This window comes from Falco rusticolus, chromosome 6, assembly GCF_015220075.1.
Source record: "Falco rusticolus isolate bFalRus1 chromosome 6, bFalRus1.pri, whole genome shotgun sequence".
NCBI classification, from domain to species: Eukaryota; Metazoa; Chordata; class Aves; order Falconiformes; family Falconidae; genus Falco; species Falco rusticolus.
Window position 1 is genome coordinate 79,108,773 of NC_051192.1, and position 24,500 is coordinate 79,133,272.

At 35.7% G+C, this 24,500-nt stretch overlaps 1 protein-coding gene across 50 annotated transcripts in view; it reads left to right on the forward strand.

Moving 5' to 3' along the window:
- The window catches only part of RIMS1 (regulating synaptic membrane exocytosis 1), a 335,409-nt gene that overhangs the window by 229,276 nt on the left and 81,633 nt on the right, over nt 1-24,500 (forward strand). For 22 of the 50 annotated variants that reach the window (XM_037392187.1, XM_037392198.1, XM_037392199.1 and 19 more), the window contains 5 exons: nt 1,247-1,324; nt 3,642-3,713; nt 7,865-8,047; nt 9,379-9,491; nt 15,046-15,075. In XM_037392187.1, coding sequence (XP_037248084.1) covers nt 1,247-1,324; nt 3,642-3,713; nt 7,865-8,047; nt 9,379-9,491; nt 15,046-15,075 — 476 coding nt within the window. Of the gene's footprint in view, nt 1-1,246; nt 1,325-3,641; nt 3,714-7,864; nt 8,048-9,378; nt 9,492-15,045; nt 15,076-20,052; nt 23,106-24,500 lie in introns of those variants that run through there. The other 28 variants (XM_037392214.1, XM_037392224.1, XM_037392221.1 and 25 more) reach the window with 9 other exon arrangements.

Sequence of the window (24,500 nt, forward strand, 5' to 3'; positions counted from 1 at the left end):
ATGGCTTTAAGGCTACATAAGTGAACAGAGTTACTGCAAACTGCTAAGGTCTCTTGTACAAGCCAGTAATAAACAATTTTAAATGTTAGACCCTGAATTTTATAAAAATGTTATTTTGTCACTTTAGGAATAGTAATTTTTAATTTTGGTATGAATATTATCATATTTCTGTGTATAGATTTTGTTTACACTCAATGGTGATAAATATTTGAGACATGGGTCTTTGGAACATGAACTGTGAATAGCTTGTCTTTATATAAAGTAATATATATATAGTGCTTGTCTGTATACATAACAGGGCCTTATTGGTCAGTGGTTTGGTGTGACAGTTGGTAGAACTGTGACCTTAAAGAGAAATCTAACATTTTCTCACCCTAATGGAGGTATAGATGCAAATTTATTACATTTAGATTACTAGTTGACTGCAAATTTTGCTTAGTTTTGTCTTTAAAAGCCAAATTTGATATTTAGGGGAAAAAAATCTTACATTGATACACCTTATCAGGATTATTTTTTTTACCGTATATTCCGTTAAAAAATTAATAATATACCAGCAAGCTGATAATATTTATGCTAAGCTGAAAGCTGTGAACAAAATCTGAGATTCTTAAACAGTATCAGCAGAAATAAAAATAATATACAAATTAACAAATATTCTGAATATCTTTTTCTTTTAAAAAAGTTGAGGCAGTTATTCTACTCCGCTATTGGATTGTTGTTAATTGTTACTGTAGCAGACTGGCTGGCAACAGAATACGAAGTTTTCATCAAAATATATGAAATGATGAAATTTACTTGCATTTTCAGGATAATTTGACAATATAATGACAAAATAGACATTTTTCAAATTCCTAAGGGAAGTTGTTCTGTATAGGTTTATATGCTAATCTAATGAACAGTAGTATAGATTAATTCTCGAGGATAACAGCCACTGTTGAGCCTCAGTGCTGCTGTTCAGCATGTAGAGTAGAAGGGTTTTTAAAATATTTTTGTGGCTTTCATTCTTTACTTTATTGCATCTTAGATTGTTGATATTATATCTAAAAAAAAATAACATTTCCTTAAAGTGCATGGATTAAATCAATAGAAGGGGAAATGAGAAATATAGCCTTTCTCAGCAGATAGTGCCTTAGTATTTTTGGTTTGTATATTTGACTGCATGTCTCCACCTTCACTGCATGTGACCATCTCTCTGTTTCTGCTCATTCTGTCCAAATCCATATCCATGTTTCCAAATTTTGTGAAGAACAAGGACGCTGGATTCTTGCATTCCAAAACAGGACAGTGTAGACCACCTAAGTGCTAAACCTGGAGCAGCACAGAGGTATCTGTATTTACTCAAATCCTAGTTCCAGTTAAATTAGGTATTGGTTATAGTATATTCTTCATATGCTCTGTGTGATACTTTCACGTATTTAGGTTTTCCATCTTTTTATGTATGAGTACATATATGCTGGTATTGTTCATAGGTAATATTTAATCCCCTGTAAAGTACATTTAAGAGGTAATTTTGAGTATGACATGAGCATTCTTATTCCCAGTGTACTTGTCACACATTGTATATGGTACAGTCTTTAAGATCCTGTGTAACCCAAACCATTCTATGATATGAAAGGACACCTACCTGTAAATATGGACCTGCCAATGTCCACAGCATGCTCAAGTTGAGCTGGGACTGAGTGCTGTAGTAGGCTGTTGAGCTATATGGAGCTGTATAAAGCATCACCTTAGCAAGAGGAAGGAAACAGAAAGGAAATTGTGATATTAAACATATTTCCAATGTGTGCTGCTCACAAGGACAGCATAGAGAGCAGAGAAATAAGTCTATTCAGCTCACTAGTGCTATATATTACTTTGTTACTTTTCACGAAAAGCATATCCTACTCTCAGCTTTTCCAACCCACAGAAAGTCACTATGTGCTCTTTTTCTCCATTGCACATAATGTCACAGTTTAAGCAAGTGACATAATGAGTAAGAGGAAATTAAGCCCCATAACCAACCAAACAGAAAATGAAGACGGTGACATCATCTGACTGATAATGCTGCTGTGTTCAGTGGATCTAATTATAACTTCAAATACTTTGCTAACCGTAGGTTTTAAGTAAAGCTGCAGCATTTAATACATGTTTCTCTGTATATCCACCTTGTATTTGTCCTAGTAAAGAAAAAAAATTAAAAATTAATGAGAATATACAAAAGTAAATCTGAAGAAAATAGTTTGAGGACAAGGGGGATTTTTATTTGTAATCCCAGATATTATTTTTGGAAAGAAAATATATGACCTCTCCTCATGCAAAAAGCATTTTGTATTTTGCTACAGTATTTTCTTTGTTGTGGAACATACTACATCACAATATAATGCTTATAAAATATTGCAATGGGTACAAATCATGAAAATCCACTATGAGTATAATTCTTTGGGTATAATTTGGTGTTACAGCTGTTTAGGTATCTTCCAGTTCAGGCCCTGGATTACTCTTTATAATAACCACAGAGGTTTAAAAGGAAAACATTTTAAAAAATATTTTTTCCTATTTGTTTTGCCCACAGTAATTTTTTTATAGTTTAATATATGACATTGGTTATATCATTGCAAATTCCTTGACATATTTCTTGCACCGGTATAAGATGCAAGTTAGGGTTTGTCAACATTTCTGGTCTATCAATGAATAATCATCGCTCCCTGGTTTTGACCCCTCCTGAAATACTGTATGCACTTTTTCTAAAAAAACCAAACAATATACTTTGATGATTATCAGAGGTATAAAATTGTAAGTCCTAACTTGTAAGTGCTCACATTACTATGGGCAGTAAAGAAAATTTTGGAACAGACAAGACTTGCAGAGATTTTCATAGTATATTTATAGTCCTGGGTCATAATGGTGAAACATGCTTTAGCTTCATTCCTACATTTATTGACTCATCCTACTGTTCATTGTTAAATACTTGAATTGTCAGAGGTAACTAGTACCTCACTATCCAAATGTCAGATGAATTCTGTAAAAGATTTACGAGGGAAAGGAGTGAAGGAATGAAATAAACTTCTAACTTACTTATGTATACCGGAAAAAAATATTTAAACTGTTTCTAAAAAACTTTAACAAGCCTAAATTACGTGAGATTTTTGAAAAGCCAAGTTTTAATCAATATAGTGACAGTGTTATTTAAATCTGATGTGATGCAGTATTTGTCTTGATTTTGAAATTTAGATTTAAAATCAATTTTTAAAGTTTACATTTGACTAGTATTTTGTGGTCCTTCCTGCAACATTTTTTTTCATGCTGTCTACTCTGCGTTTGTTTTCATTGCTGTTGAGATGACTAAAAGGCCTATGAGGAGGCATTATTTCTAATCAAATACAGACTGTAAAGTGGAAACTAGCTGCAGGTTCAGTCAGTGTTAATGTTAGGTCCAACGCTTTGTTACCTCATAACTTGCACACCATCAGCCTCAATCAAACCTAATCAGTGCAATGTGTCTTAAACCTTGATTTCACCAGCCTGTTCATGACAATAGTTGTCTCTTTTTCATCTGTCAACCATTGCTGTTATTACCTTTATAATACATTAATAAATAATCTTCATATTTCTGTATTATTTTTCTTCTTTGTTTATTTCTTTTCTGACATGTCATTTCACAGGCAGTCCAGAAAAGTGGAAAGATATAGCAGCCAAAAACAAACTAGGAAAACCTCGGCAACTGAAACAGAAAGGTAGGATTACTGATGAGTAAACATCTCTTATAATCAATCTGGTTCACGTTTTCAGAATATACATCTAATATGACTTTTGAAGTAGAACATCTGTGACAGTACCAAAAATTATGTTGTAATTTGCAGGATTATTTACTTTGTATCTATATTAGCACTGCTTGCTGTGTTGCATACATAAGGAATTTTTCTGGCATTCTCCATCGTTGCAGATAAACTCAATGGTAAAGACTGGCAGTCCATCCATTTTATAAGCCAAAATCTGAGACCCATTGCCACTGTCTTCATATCTGTAAGATGAAATTTGAAAATGCGTAGCATATTTCATTAGTATGGGCCTAACACTTTTCTGCACTTTACCACTGATCTTTTTTCAAAAAATCTCACCTATTTTAGAATAACTTTGAGGATGAAAAAAATATATTAACAGACTTATAATTCATGATGTTTCTGATCACAATAATTTCACTTTATAATATAAAAATGTTAAGTTACACATTTAATTTTGTATAGAAAATTTTATAATCTATCATTACATGAAGTTAATATAAACACTGAGACTTTAACTTGTGTATTCATTGAATTTTCCTGTATTTGTATTACATTGTAACTTTTAACTTTGATGCTACAGTAGTTAGGATTATGTATTCAAATTCTTAAGAAAAAGTGAAAAAAAAAAAATATATACTAAATCATAAGCACAGCTAGTTAAGCTTTAAACCCTGTGTATTGGCTGAAATAAGAGCAGTGAGGAGGGGTGAGATCCTGCCTTTGTCAGAAATAGATTTCTGTTATCTTGATTAGCAGAGGAAGAAAGTTCATCTCTTTACACTATGAGGGTGAAAAACTTCCATGAACAGCACAGACACATGTTTAGTGTCAATGAAAATGCACATTATGTAGCAAAACTTCAGAGCCTTTGTTTTATTTTACTGCTTCAAGTCCCGGAATACGTTCCTGATCCAAAAGCCATGGTTACAATTTTCTTGATTTTGATGATTCTGTTGTCACAACAGCCCAGTTACTTTTTCTGTTTAGACCAGAGAAATTACCTAAATGATGGCTGAAATTCTTGCTGTGTTTAAACCAGGACAGTTTTGCTACTGAGATAGCTAAAGGCATTTTTTACCCCGTTTTTTTCTAACTTGTGAAGACTAAGGGGAGGCTGAACTCCAAGGGACTCAGTTCTTGATAACCGTTCAGTGACGAACACAGTGCAACAAGAGCATAGGGAAACACAAATTGTGCTTTGCTTTTTACATCTCCATGGCACATGGTTGTAGGTTTCATGTTTCCATAAAATGATTCACTGCTATTCACAGAATTGTCTGAGTGCTGTAGTTTAGCGTTTCATTATAGATATAAGGTTGTGCTAGTGCCAGAAAGTTTTGATAATAGGACAGGCAATTAATTTTCTTGTAAAAAGGCAACTATAACGCAAGACTATTTCTTCCTCAAATATCCATTTCTGTCTAAGATTTAGTCTTTGGTTTGCAATTTGTAGATCTTGTCTACTATTAGCTAAGCAGATTACTGGAATAAGACATCAGCATGCTATCCATTTATCTATAAAGCCTTTCAACACGCTATGTAAAATTAAGTTCTCTATTGTGATAACTTAGGAAATGTACATAAAAGGGGAAAAGCAAACCTTATCAGGGTAGTTTACAGAACCTAAGAGTTCTACTAATTTGATGACATAAGCCTTAAAGATGTGATTCAGTAAACTCTTCTGAAGAAGTAAAACTGGTTACATGAAAATCAAGTATTTTCTGTGTTGTATGAATGAGGAAAGTGGTGGTAAAAATTGGTTCATCCCAATCCTAAAATGTTTTCTTTCAGCCCTAACTGATCATCCCAGAAATGCCAGATTATCTGTCATATATGTTACGATACATACAGTCTTTATATTTTACATAGAACCCTGTGCTAGGGTTGCACAGGATTGGCGATGCTCTCTTTATTTTTTTAGTTTTTGTTTATAGTTCTGTTAGTGGCAGCATGTTTTATTTAGTACGTGCCACTGAGCCATCAGTCTGAAGAGAGAGAAATCCGAGTTTCCTTGTGTGCAGGCAGAGCTAGAACCTGTAGGATTCCTCAGTAAACCATTGCCAATTGAATTAATAGATTTGCTGCTTGCAGTGTTGCTTTCCTCTGTGAGGAACCAGATAAGCTACACACATTGCAATCTCATTGCTCACCAGGTATAATTTCTCTCCCAAATTCTTCTTCTCTCCATAATTCTTACCTCATTTCCATCTTGTTTCCTTAGTAATACACTAGTTTTTGTCTCCTATGCTTGTTCCTTTTTGTCTCATTCTCCTGATCAGCCATTTGCAGACTTCTTCCTTTCAGCAACTGAACTTTCTCCTAGGCCAGCAAGTCCTTAACTCCATTCTAGTTTTTCTCCAGTTCCTTTTTAGCTCTTATTTTTATCTGCTTTTCCATTTCCCTTTTAGCTCTTATTTTTATCTGCAGCCCCAGTAGCATATTTGTCTCAAATGTAATATCCCAGCTAATGCAAGTCTTAAGCCCGATTGTCTTCATGTTAGTTAAGCAGATCCTCTGTCTCTCATGGAAGGGGACAGTCTCTAAAAAGGCTGTTACTGAAAGAGCAGGAGGTAAGTTTCTGAGTCTCAGGTGAAGTGTCTGTTCTGTAATGGCAAGACAGACTCTCCTAGCGCTTCACTGAGATGAATTCCAGGATAATTAGCCTCTAAAATGAGAAAAATCTGAACAGAGAACATGATGACTGTTAGACTGGAGCATTTAGTCACAGTAAAAGCAAGCAAGCACTTTCTGGCAGAGTAGGATCCATACATACCTTATGGATGTTATGATGTTTAAACATCGAATAAAGCATGCATAAAAGCTGATTGCATGCAGTAGTTGGCATGGATACTTCTACAGTCAGCATGGAGAAACAGGAATTTTCAGAACTCGGCTCATCTTCATTATTGTAAGCATCTTTTAGAATCGGGGGAATCGGTCTCTGCAAGAATGTTAGCGTTATCACCAGGGCAAATCTGGAGTTAGGCTAAAGAACCATTAAGGTTTAAGAGAGAGAATGTAGCAAGGGCAACAGAATCCTGGTTTTGTTGCATTGTGACTGGACTTCCACATAAACTGTTACTGATGAAATGGCCTTGAAACTAAACCTATTTGTTATCCTTGGTAGGCATCTGCATGTTGTCTCGTATGTACTTTTTTTAGGGTGACTTTTCAGTGCATCACAGTCGTATGAAGTAGACAGTCCCTGGTTACTTTGCCAGTATCTTGTGGGAAAGTTGTGTTGAGTGTGTGAAGGGAGACTTCATAAGTTGCAGAAATTAAAAAAAAAAAACAAAAAAACTCACAATGAAGTTACATCACAGGAAACTGAAATTTCTGCAACAATGGCAGATACAGTAGTACCACTTACAAAATGCTGTATTGCTGGGAAACCAAGAAAGAAGAAAAAGGCACAGTTAGAGTACTTTGTCACTTTCCAAACTTGAAATGTCTCAGGTTATCTCATACTTGCAGTGTATGCAATTATTAAACTACCAATAATTATGCTTTATTATGTTAACACAATGAATCATTTTACTGTATATTTTAATTATATTTTCATTAGACTTCCTTCAGAACTCTATTTCTGTTTTAGGACTTAGAGCAGAAAAATCCTTAAATAGATCCCTTATTTCAAACTCCTAAGGAAACCAAGGGAATTACATAGGTGATTACATATTGTCCTTTTTTAGGACACTAACTGAAATCCAGTTAATATTTTTAATAAACATAAAATATATGTTTTAGAAACAGAAATGCTTTGTGGTAAACCTAGGTATTCATAGCCTACTTTCTGCTAGTATTTAGGTCATATGTGTTGTTCACTTGTGTTTAAAATGCAGCTAGAGTTTTTGGCTGACTGTCTGCTATGTGCAGTGCAGTTCAACAGGTCCACAATTAGGGTCAAGTGCATCTGCAGTGGTGAGTGTTCTGCAGTTCATGATTTTGAAAATAGATTTGCATTCAAAATTAGTAACTTTGATCTGAAATGTCAGCCCTGGTCCTGCAGCCAGGATTTGCAATGTTCTTTGATGGAGGGGGACATGGAAAGGTGTGCCTGGAGCTAACAACTGAACAGTTTCTTTTTGGCCCTGATGTTTTAGGGGTCTGCTACCATGTCTTTCTAGAAGGGGACTTCCAACCCCACGAACAACTGAACAGCCAGTCATTAGGGGAAAACACCACGCTTGCTCCAGGTCGAGTGAGCACTCTAGTATCAGACCCTTATGCTCTGTACATCACCTAGCGCCGGGAGGGTCGGCGCCACCTTCTCCACTTCTGACAAGGTTGCTATTATGTGTACAGCACAGCTTTCATGTTCTGCCCCCCAGGTGTCAGTGTGGTGGTGTTCTTTCCTGAACATACATGGCGCGTTCACTCATTCTGGCACTGTAGATTATCCTCTTTTCATAGTATTTACACTTCTCTCATATCCTTTATGCCACCTATCTTCACCATCCAGATGGTACTTCTTGTTGTTGAATTTAAATAGTTATGCAACGCAAAATAAAAAAAAACGGCTGTGTTTTGTCCTTCCATTGTTGTGTTTTGTTCCGTATCCATATGAAAATTATCAAAGCTTTTTTCTTGAACACTGTGCAGGAAATCACATACTGTTCACACAGCTAACTGATCTTACAGGCTAAGAGAAAGTCAGTTGATCTGTGTAGTGTGAAAGCCAACTTTGTATTTGTAACTTGCACAAATGTGTTACATAAAATTGCAAATAACCTACTTACAATGTTAGTGTAGTAGATGAACTGCTTATTCACTATAGTGAGTGTGGCATTACTGTAACTGGCAAGGACATTTAAGAGTAAGCTCTCCCTCTCCACGATCTGCTTCTTCTCATCTTTGTTTACTTCCTTAAACTTTTCCCCTAGTTATTAGAGATGGCCCTACTTACTTTGCATAATTACCAGCGTTCCAAAGGTGTTTGATGTGTTACACTCAGATGCTGTATCTATGTATAATAAATCGAGTAGCCAAGGTGTTCTGAAATAGTGCTAGCTAGAATTCAGCTACAGGGATTTAGGATATATACTTAGGTATGAATATTAAAAATCTTGTGCATTTGTTGCACGCACACATACATGCACCTCCCCCAGTAACAAGGTTAAAGGTCTTTTTCCTTCTTTGAGTTCAGGGAAAAAGAACATGTTATCCCATGGGCATAGATACTTGTTGTCCAGTGCTCTGTGGCCTTGTGCAATTACTGCATCAGCACAAAGGGAATACAAGATGCCACCTCTATATTTTATTTTTTGTATTGCCCTAGTACCAGTACAGGAGAGCATATATAAATTGTGAGTCATATGCATATGCATAGAAAACTGCTTTTTGTCCAGTGTTTTTTGGCTAGTACTTTATTTTAAAAATCAAACAACAAAACAAATGAAAATATTTCTCCTGAATTGAAGGTAGTTAGAGAAATTAAACATAAGGTTTTGTGAGTTAACTGGGTATGTAGTCCTGAGTATGTGCATATGGCATACACCAAATGCAAACTTCTTCAAATCCATCTTTGCTATATGCAACTTAATATGTGATTGAAATTCAGAATATACAAATTCTCTTTATTTGGGTTATTTCACTTCTATCTTAATTTTATTTGCAGAATACACCAACAAGGAAGTCCAACACAGTCTCCTCCTGCAGACACATCCTTCAGCAGTCGCAGGGGAAGACAGCTACCACAAGTTCCAGTAAGAAGTGGCAGTATAGAGCAAGGTATCAAATAATGAGCTTATGATAGCTCAAACTCTTTGATTTCTTACCTTTCTTTACTTAAAGTCTACTTTCATAAATACATGTTCGATGCTATAATTCTACCTATAAAGCAATAGAAGAGAATGAAAGCGTATTTGTAGTCTGGGAAATCCAGTAGAGTTTTGACTGGTGGATTTTACACATGGTTTAGTTGCCTTGATTTTCTAGTACCATTTTATGTTTGTCTGCTTTAAAATTTCTATTAGAGCTGTGGAAGTTTCCAACATGTGTCTAATGTGTATTCAGCTAAAGAAATCAGGGGCAAATATTTTGGCAAGTCTTACTCATTTATTTTGTGTTTTATATCAATTGTTGTGCACAGATTAATAATAAATATCACAAATCTGCTTTTCTTCTGGAGTTCATAGTCCAGTGAGTAAAGAATGAAAATAATCACTATGGGGAACGTGAAAGCACAGGTCATCAGCTCTTCCTTAAGAATAAACTCATCAGGCAGAGTGCTGCTCTTTTCTGAAAGTGTCAATGTAGACCTAATGGTTGTGGAAGATGTTTTACCTATTAATATCAAATAAGTATGAGTATTGCTGTTTCCTTTTCTAGCAACATACAGCACGCAAAGTATGAGCTATTGTGGTAAAATGAAATACACAATGGGTAATATTTGCACATTCAGGTTTTCTTCTGTGTTTAAAAAGCCTCTTTTCTCATTGACTACATCAATAACTGAGATCGCCATGTACTGCAAGGTTTTCTTCAATGTGGAAATGACAGAAATGCTTCTAATTATGAAATAATTATAGTGTTTTGTAGAACTGTTGGCAGATCACTTTCTTGAGTAGGTAATGTTGCTGGCCATGAGCTTTTCATCACGATAGATTACCATAGGGGTTTTTTTTGTATGATGGCTTACATTAACATGTGATCAGCTTTCATGAGTTTTATGGCTTTGGGCTCTGATGACATGCTACACCTTCAGTTAATACATATAAAAGTGTATTCTTGTTTTATACCTTTATTCTGAATCATTAATAGACTAATACAAGTGGGTTTTATTAATTTTAAACTTTACATTTGAGTCATCTCATTTTGTTTTGTAGTGAACCTAGGACTGTCTAGATTATAAACTAGTTACAAACCACATTTACAGCTTCTATTTCTGCATATTAATAAATCAGGAGCTTTTTAGGGAAATGTAATAAGTAATGAATTTCAAATTTCTTTCATGTTTCTTCTGCAGTTTCAGAACTTGGTACAATATATAATGATAAAACAGCTTTCAATTTAATTTTAAGTTGGCTTTCCATCGGATATTCATTTATCATCTTTCTGCTATTCTTGATAACTGGTGTGTTGAGAATAAAATACTAGTTTATGTTTTCATAAACACATTGGAAATGAATGTAAAACTTCCTGTGAAAATGAGTGGTGGTGGTATGTATGCAGAAGAGGAAAGAAGAAAATTAAAGTTGAGGAGAAGGCTAAAGCTACTGTAGGTTTAGAAGGTTGTTGATACTGTGAACACCTGTAAAGTAATGCTGTTTCGCTGAACTCTTACCTACACTTGTGGCTGATAGGCTTGCGTCTTATATATAAAATGTACAAGTACGATGTGACATATCATTTAATTTGTTATTATATATCATACTGCATGGAATCGAAGGCTAAAGAGATTTCCTTCTCTACATAGTACTTTGATTTTGTCTAAGTGACTGGGTTGTCCTTTTTAAGGGGAAGTTTTCTGGTTTTACCCATGTTTAATACTTTGTTCAATCTGAGAATACATTTGCAGAAAAATACTAAATTGAATAGGTTTTATAAAATATTTTTAAATGGTGGTGTCAGTATCTTCTGAAATAAATATGACAGTGTGAATAAACTTTATAGTACTGTAAGAAATTTAATGCAGCGAAGCTATAGGTTCATAGTGTTTGCTCTGATTTATAGTATCAAATTTTAATAGCAGATTCACCTCTTTAATCTCTGTCAAATGAATCAGGGTCAAATGGAGTGACTAGAAGTGATCTGACCCTAATGTAGGATTGAATCCAAAGCATATTGATGTCTGTAAAAGATTTCCATTCACTATACTTGGAACTGATTTATGTCCTTCACGATTTAAATTCACAGTCACCATGCATATAGATGATATTAAAATCTAGTGTGATATACAAATGTTATAGGGATAATTTCAAAATTCACTTTCTTCATATATAAATAAAGCTACTTTTTGGTTGTCAGTATTGACATCCTGTGTTTCAAGGAAATCCTGTATGATATCATTCTTATAGTAAAGTGCTTCTTTACACTCTGTACAAATTCTGTTGTGTCGGGAGGGTTGAATCCACATCTAAATATATACATCTATGAATCTATGTCTGTTTTACAAATCACAGTGATTGCTGTAAAAAGATTGAATGTCTGTATATCAGGCCTGGGTTGTGGTTTTTTGCTCTTTACACATTCAGGAGGCATAGAAGAATCCAGTCAAGTAATGTTATTACCTGTTAAAGCTGTCATTATGGAACAAATTAGAGTTAATGAAGGAGAAAGGGACTGGTAGTGGTTTTCATTTTGAGAAACAGAATGGTATTTAAAGATCTTAATCTTTAATCTTTAGCTCTCAACTGTAAATTATCATATCCATGTTAATAAGGCTTCTTCTAGGGCTGACATTGCATCTTGGACATTCCATTTGTCATTGTCAAGTTTAGAACTAAAAAAACAGTTGTGTCCTTGTCTCGATGTTATCTTAGGTATTGCTCTGGTTGGCAGTTTGAGAATCATAAAAGGTCAACTTGTGAGAAAATAAGGTATTTTTAAAGGGTCCTTATTAATAGACGCACTTTATTAATGGGCACGCTTTCTTAAAAAAAAATATATATATCGTAGAAGTAATCCTTACAGGGAAGACCAAAGTAGTAGTCCTTATTCCATTACAGAAATTGGGTTAGTACTACTGATCAGGAAGAGAGAAAAAGTCTTAAATGTAGAGGAAAAGTCCAGTTTAAGGACTAAAACTTCAAAACAGCATAATCATGCATGCTGGCCAAAAAAAAAAAAAAAAAAAAAAAGAGGCGGGGGGCAGGTTCTTGGTGATTATGTCCTAAAGGGGATAGCAGTTTTACTAGTTTTGGAGTGGGGGAGGGAGGTAGTTATTTTCACTTGGAACAGTTCTAACTAAACAAAATTTTTAGCAACTCCAGTATGTGCAGACTTTTTAAAGTGGCTATTGTTAAGATTGTAGGCTTCTGTAATTTTAGGCAATGCAATTTTTATTTTAGTTCCGTGATATTCAAGGAAGACATGGCTGTATTTCTTTCCTTTGCAATCCTGTCAGCAGTATTTCCTAGAGTGCAAGACACACGTTGCATCTAAAGGTCTTGAGATGCTTCAATATTGGAAGTTAGTCTGGTATAGGTGTGTCTGTGTGTGCTTTTTGAAATAGTCACAATTTGCTAGTCATTACGCTCACTTATGCTATTCAAGAAGTGTTTCTCATTTCTTTGTTTTAACTAATAATTTTATGAAAGTACCTAATAATATGAAGATGTTTTGTCTCAGTGACTAAAGCAGTGAAATTCTAAGCCATGGTAAGGACAATGGTGTGTTTTCAATATGTCATCCTGTGCTGAACTAGAAAAGATTTACATCAATGGTGGTTTTTTTTCATTTGCAACATGTTTGAGTGGAACTGTGCAAATCATTAAGAGGTGTGGGGATTCTGCATTGACTTTTTTTCAGCTGTTTCTATAACAACTTTGTTATATAGTTGTGTGGGTTTTAAATTATACTTTTGTATAAAGCATATTTCTGTGATCTTTACTGAGTCCATTGTCTGCCACTGCAAATATGAAACACCACAGGAGTTCTTGGTTGAATAGGATTTGAGGGTGGGTCTCTACACTTTTGTATAATGGTTAATCATTGTACTGATCAAGGAAATGAATGCAGCCTGAAGTTCTGTAGTATTTCTCTATAGTCCTTTTAAGACACAGTAAATATTAGGGATAATATTAGAAAATCTATCAAGTAAATAAGAAAAAACATGTTATGTACTATTGAAATTTATGAACCAGCAAGATAAATGTGCAATGGTTGTTTGTAGCATAGAAATTCTCTTTAAGAAATAATTCATGCAAAACAGGTCTTTCTCCCTTTATTTGCTTCTGTTTGGCTGTTCACAGCATGATTTCTTTTTCGTAGCTTCAACAGTGTGGTTTCATGTTTCAGAAGTCCTATAATGAGAGCAAGGTTTGTGATAATCAGCAGTCTGTTTACATGTAAAGAGCATCTGTAAACATAACTGAAGTAGTGTGGTTTTATGTTTCCAGTGACATCTGTTCACAGCAATAGGCCTTATGTAGTGACCTTTAGAAAAGCAAAAGTGCGACCAGCATTAATTATTCCTGTATCTTAGTTCATGTTAGAAAATGCTGCATAAGCTTTGTACATAGCTTATATGCAGGTGAAGTACGTGTGTGTGTGCGCTGCTGTTTTGTGAGGGAAGGCTACATTAAAGACTACTGGTAACTGAATGGGGATTATTTACGTAAAGTTCACATGTATAATATATGTACAAGTCTTAAATGGTAGTCACATCATAGAGGAATTAAGTATTTTGATGACCAGTCTTTCCTTTTAACAAAAAAGAATCAGAATTTTGTACACAAAATCAGTATGTTGTGAAATAATACATTTGTGTTGCAAGTACCTTTTTATATTTAACCAACTTAAGATCCTAAAAAAATGAATAGCTAGTGAAAACTGTGCTGTGTATATGTACTTGATCTGAAGTGTCATTGCAGTGAGAGTGGCTTGAGTAATGGTGAAAGATCAAACCCTTTCAGTTAAAACCTTTTTTCAGATCCAACAGTGTAAAACTTGAGTGACAGAAGAAAAATAATAAGTCATTTCAATTTTAGATTTTATTCTTTTAGTGTTGTTTGTTTTGTCTTCATATTTCTAGTTTTATTTTTAAATTATGAGGTGGTACTGCATATTTTGAGGCAGCTTGTGGAATCTTTATTCACGCTGGAGAGGGTTGTTTTCTCAGCATTGCTAACTTGCAAATAAGTTCAAGCTTCATAATCTTTTATGTTTCCCTTAAAGACAGACTTTCAATAGTACAGTGATTATTGAGTATTATAGATTTATGTTAATAGAAAATAAATTTGTAACACTCATTATTGCAGAAAAGGCTTCAGTATCTAAAACAGGGCTAAATGTTTCAGAAGTGAGAGTGATAGTTAAAGGAATTTTCAGATTTTTATGTCATTCATCAATTTGAGTATGACGGTATGCTGGAGCAGAATACTTAAGAGTCCACAATCTGGTTCTCAGTAACTTCATTGTTCCTGTTAATTTTAAAGAAAAAGTCATAGGCTTTATTATTTGTCATGGTTTATCATTTTATTTTTCTACATTACTTTTGCATATGCTGGAGTACTGCCTACTGTACATGCCATTGTCATATGTAACGCATTTCTTTATCTAACTTTAAATTTGCTGATTTCTTTTTCTGTTTCCATCATTCCGTGCATTTAATTCATTGAAGAGCAAGAGACTTTTAACTCTTCCACAAAAGGTAAATATTTATGTATTTTTTTTACAAATGTTTGGCAACTGTTAATACTGGCTTTTCCCTCAATATATTCTGTCAATATATAGTATTTAGTTAACAGTGTTTAACAGGCAAATAGTTTGTTTCTCAAATATCTGTATGCTATCTGATGCCCCTCTTTAGAAGCTGAAAACAGTTTCTGCTGTGATTTCTAATTTTTCATTCTGAAATGCAGTATACTGTATTTAACAGGAGTAGTCATGGTATTTTACATGGCTCAGAAGGTGCTCAAATTGACTTAAAGTTCACACAAAGACTACGATTTTACCTAAGCTGCTCTTGAGCTGTGCACATCTGGTTCTATTGATGCAGCCATGGCTCTTGACATCTGTGAAGGATGTTTTGTAGGTCAGGGTTTAGGAATACTTGAAGGTGATGTTGGCCAGAAACTGTCTTTCATATGGAGAGAGATTCTGAAGAAGGAGCTGTGCTTTATTTGCATGACAAGACCTTGACACTCAGAAAGTCACATTGTAGGGCAGGTTTTTAGGGGCACACACAGTGCTCACCTCAGACAAATTCTCCATGTCTGTGCTAATACCATTGAGTCAGTGAGCTCAAAAAACAGGTATCTAATGCTGTCCCACAAAGTGAAAAGAATAGTCAGTCATGTCCCTATCAAGGCAATGTTGCAGAGAAGTCCCTCTTTAATTTTTTTTTTCTTTTTGCTGGAAGTAGCAATTATCTTGAAATCAGAATGAATCTTGGAGAGAAAAAATGAAAAAAAAATCCTTTTTGATGTTAACAGCGAAATACTATGCTGCATAAACATTAATAGCACAGATTAACTTTCCCTGACCTTTAGTCCTGAGTCCTGCAGATCTTGGGAAATGCTGGTCTGAATACAGGCTTTGGAGGGCCAAAGCCAAACTGTGAGTTGAATCAGAATATCTCCTACAACTTCTTTACTTTCTGTAAGGGTAATTCCCACTGACACATTCATCATTGCTTGAGTAAAAATACAGCAGCTATTCTACAAGCTACTAATTCCAACACCCATGACAATACTTACGAGTATGTTTTCATATAATGTTAAAAAGATGAAAAATAAATAACATTTACCTTGGGTATTAGCAAGTACAGGTTATTTTGCAGCAAGAATGTACTATGAAATATCTTAAGAAAGTGCTAAGAATGGTTGATTTTACAAACTATTTCTGTCATTTTTGCTTTCTGCAGTATTTCTTTTTCTCTCAAACAGAACAACACAAGTCAATCATGCCCATTTGTGATTTATGCCTCTTTCGAGTTCAGAAACTTTGCCCTGTAATTCGGACTGCAGTGAATGTTTCTTTGTTTAAAACAGTTGACTTCATGCAGACAAAATAGGCCCTGCCTGTAACAGGTTTGTTTCCACGAGATTTGGATGGATCTGGTCCAAGATTTGGGAGTGTGTAGAAGGTGGTGGGATCTTCATGCACACAGATTCCTCTGGCTTGAGGGAGCTTAATGTAGATACAGCCTGGAGGCAGAAAAGAGCTGGGCAAAAGAAGAGGAGTGGGAAGAAGTGGAGTGCTGGCAGTTGTGGGGGACCGTGAGCTGATTTACACTAGTAGCCCACTATCACCTCTGACTTTCCCCAGTGCAGAATTGGAGATAAAACATATAGCCAGTAGGTGAATGGGAGATGGAGATGGCAGGGTTACAGATTATTATGTGGCAAGAGACATAGGTGTGAAGGAAAGCATGTAATACAGATGTGAACAATACTGACCAGATAAATTACAACAAAAATAATCAAGCATCTGTTCCACTTAATCAGTGGAAGGGTTGCAATAAAGTCTTCAGCAGGTTACAAAAATGCTGACTTGGATTGCTGCCAAAACCAGTGATTTACATTCTTCAGATTTTAAGAAGTATATGTTTGCTTTCTTACTGTTTTAATAGAAGCTTCAGTTCGGATCATCTTTGACAGTCTTTGATGAAGAACTGAGTGTTGTTGCATCAACCACTTAAGATTTTTATATTGGCTTATCTTCCTTCTGGATTGAGTTATTAAACTCAAGATGGCCACCACACCTCTGTGTGTACTGGGATATCCAAACTCATTTCCCAGCTTGGCAGTCTGAGTATGGGCTTTGGTCATGCCTCCGTTCTGATTTGGGAGGTGGCCCAGGGCAGTGTCAGCTCCCATGGGAAGGAAATCCATGCACACAAGCTTAAAGGAGCCACAGCTAGTCAGGTACAGGGACCAGGGCTGCAGAGTATGCTTCAGAGCCCATCTCCCTCACTATCTGCACGCTGCTGATAAGTACTTTTTGAAGTTGTATACGTAGGGAGGTGGTGACAAGTTCTTTATCTTAGCCACAAATTGATTTTTCGGTGTTACTAACCTTATATTTCAAAACATTCATCTGATCATGATTTCAAGATTTTGCGTGTTTTCTAAATTTCGTGGTAGAGTTTGCTGTGGATTTTTGAAGTAATGTAATCTACCACAGGGATATTTTGTGTATGCATATTGCAAAACTAATCCTGAAGCCTGAGCAGAAATAACCTCATGACTCTGTTATTATTTCTGAAACGCTTCATCCTGGTACAGCACCAGAGTTCTCTCTGCTATGCTGCACAGCCAGCTCTCCAGTGAATGCTCCGTTCCCTCCTTGCTTCCATTGCCCACTGCACTGGGGGATTCTCCCACCCAGATCTCACCACGGCTTTATTTCTCTGCTTTTGTTTTGGACATAGGTTCTGCCTAGTTTCTTCTTCAGCTTCCACTTCTCACTTCCTCAAACCAGACACTGATCTTTCCCCCACAATCCCCACCCATAGATCACCTAGGTAGCACAGGTAGGTGAAGCTTCTGGCTGTTGCTGTGTAGAAAGGCTGTGTACATGCCTCTAGACTGCATTGTAGCTGTAGCTGTTGGTCATTGTTCAACTTTTCTTCTTAATATGAAGTCTGAGAGTGAATCAGATCTGTCAGCTTCTGGGATAAGTGCGGATCCCTGTTGCCCTGCCAGAACCTGGTTTTTGTGCCTTAGAAACACTTAGTATAAGATAGTTTTTAGGAGACAGATTTTCACTTCAACTTACTTTTCAATAGGTTCCTTGTGTAAGCGAGTATTTCTATCTGTTTAGACTTCTAGACCTTTTCCTTTAAAGTTTGCATCGTAAAGGATGTGTGATATCTGCTGTTAAGGGCTACAGCTATCTGAAATCTTCATCACAATTTCTTCTTCTTACATAGCTTAATCCAACGTTTATTAGTGTAAGAAAGATCTGGAGGATTTCCAAATTGTAGTTTACATACACCTCTTTTCTGTCTTGACTATCTTGACCAGAAACATGAAGTGCCTCCAGAGTAAAATATGTGTTTGTTGCAGAGTTCACTATTATAGAGAATGGTATCGCCAGTGCCAAGACATTCATGGGTTTTCCATAGTCTAGGAAAAAACAGTATGGTTATCAGTTTTAATCACAGACCAGGTAATGTCACCAGTAATTCTGGCATTAAGTCCATAGTTGGGTTTGTGCAAGAATGTCCTTTTAGAAAGGTATTTTCACTTAATGACTGCAAGTGATGGAATTTTTTTCCTGTTCTTAACCACCTGGCTTCTTAAACATATGTCTTATTACTTAGCTAGCATTACCTAACTTCATAGCTACTGGGCATTGTTGTACCTGTATCTGCTAAATTGAAGATTGTTAGACTTCTGTTGTTAGAAGTCTTCCTGTATGTAAATAATTATGGACCACAATCAAGCCACATATTTCCATTCTTTGTAATACTTTCCTAAATGTGTTTCTGCAAGACCACGTCCTGGACTTCATATAATTCTCATTACTTCCCTCTGAATCTTTTTCACTATCAGTATTCTTGAAATGATAACGTTCCTAAATTATCAATCCATAGACCTCAGATAAAATGAGTATCTTCCAGTTTCCATCTTTATTTTTGATGTCCTAATACTCTCTATCTTAGTATGTCATTTGAGAATTTGTTGTTCTTTTCGTAAACATCAAGACTTATTTTCATTTACCTTGCCAAAATTTCCCTTCTCCTTTCTTGCCTTATCATTTGCTGGACAGCAACAAGTCTTCACTTCAGAGATAGTGATATTTTGCTGGAGATACATGTGTAGCGTGTACAGCAGTTCAATTGTGGGGGTAAGGTGGTTTTCCTTGGAATTTGGTAACGGTCACACCACAACACAGGAGGTAGTTTCAATGCTAAAACAATTTTAATCCCTTTTTTTCAAATGTATGAATAGGGGTTTTTTAGATGTATATTGACAGAATTCACAGCTTTCCATAGTCTACAGAATGTAGAGTGTCTTTGGTGATTGTTGTAATGTGAAATGGGTGGATACCTAAACAGTTAATCTCAGAAATTAAAAACCAGAGCTAGAAAGGCAGCTATAACATTTATGCTGTTCCTTGCTAGTTCAGTGTTGCTGCCTGCGGTACAATCCATATTCCAATGAGCCCATATATGTTTCATATATTATGCTGTCAGCTTAATAGATAGGTGTTTATAGCATCATGCCATTTAAGAAATTTTGCAAATAATTTAGAGTTTAGTGCCCCATTCCAACCTTAAATAGGGGACTTAAAACCTTAAAATTACTTCAGTTCCTTTCGCACTGGTCACTACTGTTGGTGCAACTGTTGCAGCTCTCGCTGATTTTCATGGGATTGATCTGTTGTTCATACCAATGCAGGTTGAATTTATTTTAAGTCACTTTTTATGCATTGTTAGATTCACATTCTGTGGATAACAGAAATATACCTGTGATACATTCTGTCTATCTACTAAAGTACTTAAAACAAACAAACACCACGACTTTATCTGCCCTACTATATTTGATATGTTAGAATAGTATATTGCTTATGGTTCTGTTGTTTTGTACATAATTGAAAAGGTAGCATATATTCTGAACAGTTAGTATTCTAGCCAGGTCTAACTTCTCTATCAGTTAAACAGCAGATAGGGGTTGAAATGTGTCCATACTAGTTTTCTGAGCATAGAAATAAAGATGAGGGCTGTCAAGTAGTTAACGCCATCAAGTGTAATGCTATAAAACTTATCATAGTGCTGACTTATTAAAAGTTATATGGCTAGTACATATATTTTTAGTAAACAGATGTCTTAGAAAAATTAAGAAATTGCCTTCTCCTTTAAGAAAACCCAACTGTTAGCCTATCCTAATTTTCTTTGAGAGTAGATTGCAGGCTGGAAATGAGATCTGTAGCTATAGCTATTTTCATTGTTTATTCCTTGCCTCCTTTAAGTAGCATTTTATGGACTTGCATATTTTATATAGTTGAAGGACAGCACATATTTTATAGGCTTTCAATAAAAAACCCCCACACTTTCCTTATGATGGAAACATGTACCAAGAACTTCCTTTAATGTTAATCAAAACTTCTTTTATCACAAGAAATATAAGCAAGTTCTAGAATTTTTTTATAAGTAAAAAGCCGGCTCTTCCATTATGTGCATATTTTAATTGTTCTTTTAATAGTACCTCTGCAGATCACCTCTGCAGATTGGCAATCCAGATTTTTAGTTGTACTTCCAGCATGCAGCATATTTAGAATCCTGTAAGGTCTGTTACGAATTACAGTACAGGGTGCACAGTCTTCACAGGGATGTTTCTTTAATAACATGGGAGGAAGAGACCCCAGGGGAGCTGATGAACCTGCTATGGGATGGAAGATGGTCTTAATTTTTTAGACCATGTCTTCTTTCTTTGAATCTCATTAACAGTGGAAGCCAGATGGGACTTAGCAGTGAGTTGAGTAATAAACTAAGTAGCAGCTCAAGGAACTTTGTTTGATGGAATACCATTCAGAACTACATTAAGCAGTTAATTCTTGGTAGCTTAGTGTGGTGGGTTGACCCAAGCCAGCAGTTAAGCACCCACCAGCTGCTTTCTCACTCCACTCCCCACAGCGGGATGGGAGAGAGAACTGGAAGAGCAGTAGTGAGTAAAAACTCATGGGTCAAGATGAAGACAGTTTAATAAGTGAAGTGAAAAAATGAAGAAAAATGATAAAACCATAAACCCCACCACCAAGTGATGTGAAGGCACTCACTCACCACCTCCCACCAGCAGACCAGTGCCCAGCCAGTCTCTGAGCAACAGCTACACTGGAAACCCTACCCCCAGTTTTATTGACAAGGATGATGCTATATGGCATGGACTGTGCCTTTGGTCAGTTGGAGTCATCTGTCCCAGCTGTTTCCCCTCCCAGTCTGCAGCCTGCTCGCTGGAGAAGGCAGGCAGGCAGGCAGCACGAGAAACAGGGAAGGCCTTGGTGCTGTCAAAGCACTGCTGAACAATTGCTAAAACATCAGTGTCTTATCAACGCTATTCTAGTCACAATTCTAAAACTCAGCACCGTACAGGCTGCTGTGAAGAAAACTACCTCCATCCCAGCCAGACCCAGTACACTGGGATTACAGGAGTCAGGCAAGTTTATAAATATTTTAATGGAATTGAAGTATAACATTTTGATTCCATTCATATGTCTGTCTTTTCTCTCCTGCATGGCCTGGTTGGTTTTGTACATCATGGTTGTACATCATGGTTTAGGAGTAATAAAAGCTTTAGCTCTAAACTTTCACCCCTTATCTAAGCAGTCTGCTCAATGAGTTCTTTTCTTTCAGTTGCTTCTCATACTGATTGATCTCACATCTGAATCAGCAGCTCTTGAAGAGATGAGAGTTATAGCTCTTTGAAGCGTGACTTCTGACACCAGAGAGTAACATGTTGACACAACTGGTATTGATGGTAGTTGTACCACTAATTTGAGACATGTATGGGAAATCTCCATATTTTGAATTCCAGGGCCACTGTAGAATTTAAAGGTTTTAGGATTACAGTGCTTCAATCTGTAAGTTACTGTGTAGGCCTACCTCTCAAGAGCTCCAGGAAAAGCAGTGTGTAAATGCTGATGTCTTAAAGTAAAGTAGATCCATATTTTTCTAAGAGGCAGGTTAAGTTCTTGAAGTATTGTTTATGTCAAATTTTCGTTACCTGTGGTAACCAGCTGTGTTCCAAGAAAAGTAATGTGATCGTATGGTGGTGTTACCTATGGTTGTTACAGCTTCTGCTAATGTGCTTTTGCTCCTGTGTTAGATTTTTTTTTGTTTCTTGTGATTAACGTGTAAAGAGTATACCAGGCTACTTATCAGGCAGATGAAATTTTCCATCACAGAATTGAAATAGAGTACATCTGCTCAGATGTGCATGGTCAACAAAGCTGGAAAGAACACAGATTTTCTAGAGCAGACTTACATTTCACACAGTTGCTTGCTTCAAAATACATTAACAGCTAATTGGTGCTAAACTACATCCTACTCCATGCACAAACCCAAATTTCTCCATTAGAGAATTTAGATTTACTTCACAGTCCTCATTAATTGTTCTCATGTTATTTTATGTAATGATAGCCAATAATGAAAACCAGAACATAAGTGTGTCACTAAGGTTAAGGACTTAAACATAACAAAAATCAAGAATTAAAGAGTTAAGGTTGAATTTTTGCCCAACCTTGACTGCAGTAATTTTCATGTATAGTCACCAAAATGGCATCTTATTACATAATAGAATATTCTTTCTCAGGTATTGTAAGTAATACAGAGTAACGTTATATCGTATAAGTTATTTAGTATACCGTACACTTGACAGGGTAAAGCACCTAAAAGTCACACAGTGAAAGGGTTATTAATCAGAGTAACTCTAATCTGTGCACCATACCCACATAGGGCTAAATTTTTAAAGGGGTCTCAATTTGACTCTGATTTTATATCCTCAGCCTACTTCATGCATGTATGATAGGATTAAGATATCTGAGGTTTTTACTTCAGTCACTATTTGATATATCTTAATCCTTTCATATCTGTCCTTAAAATAAGAGGCCATCTTTAAAAATTTCACCTAAAGTGCTCAATTTTGCCTTCAGATACCTCCATGCAACTTCCATTGAAGTAATTGGAGCTGTGCCTGCATATCTGATGGTGGAACTGGACTCATTGCAATTAAGGTACACATTTACCGACATAATTAGTCATCTGGAATAATTGCTGGCCCAGTGTGACATTCTGCATGTGCAGAATTTCTTAGATTGGACCCTCTGCGTATAAGAGATTGAAGATTACAATAACTTTATTTTGTGCCTTAAATTTGTAGCTGTAGCAGAATTTTAATGTAATTTGCTGTATTTAATTTTTCTTTTTTAAAATAAGAAATGTGGAAGGAGGACATGAAAACAACATATTTTTCACAGTGATGTCTTTGTATATTTTTTCATACTCAACCAGCTTACAGACATTCCATCATTTCCACAAGCACTTTACGGGTGGTATGTGCATGCACAATGGTGATTTGTGCAGTAACACACAGTTTAAAATATCCAACCTTGAGTGTACTACTTTTGTTTTATTTTTTTGCATCTTTGTGCTAGCAAAGCACAGACAAAAAATAGATGTGTAAAGAATCCCACAGTTAACTAACACAAAACCAACATATGAGAACTTCAGTATCCTTTAACTCACAATACAGATCTTTAAAAAACATGATAGAGCACTTATTTTCCACTAATTTAAAATAATCTGCGTTTTGTGATTGAAAATTGATTCCATGCAGCTTTTAAATTGGTGTGTGTCTCCTGTCACTGACCTGGGGAGGGGCTCTTTAGAAAAATTTTTACTTTTAAAACTAATTGTTACAGAAAGAGTCATAAAAATCCATGGTTGACCCAAAAGCAGATGATTTTGTGGAGGATTTCCCAAATAAAATGACAGTCTTGTATTTGTGACCACACAAAGAGTTCCAACTAAAAGAAATTTTCTGGGATGTTATAAGTTGTTAAAACACAATGAACATAGTGAGTACTCCTGTGATTTAGAATAGTTACTAATAAATATTTGGGTATAGTTCTAGAAGTATTAAAAAGTGCCAGTTTTCAAGGTATTGATTTTATTGGTATTCCTTTGCATTTATAGTGTTACCAAGTTTAAGAATAGTAAAATATATAATTCCCTCTGAAAATTATCCACTACACAAAGGTTAACTTATTGTAAAGAAGCCTTATTCCAGAGGCTTTCACGCTGCTCTTTCTGCTAGTACGAGGTCATCTTCCTGTGGCAAGCACAGCCAATATTAACTGCCATAGGTTCTTCAAATTGAAGAAGATGCTCTTTATAGCACCACAGCTTCTTGAAGGTTTAAGATCAGATGCAATATTTTAAACAAAGACTGTCACAGGGAAGTTGAAAGCACAACAATTAATTTGTTTGAAACAGAAGTGAATATTAGAGAGCAAAGTAGTGCATTTAAAGGACTCTTTGTAAAAATAAAAAAAAAACACTAGAATATTACTGGGGTTTTTACTGTGACTGGTTGAACGGATAAATTATCCTCTCAAATAATCTTTATC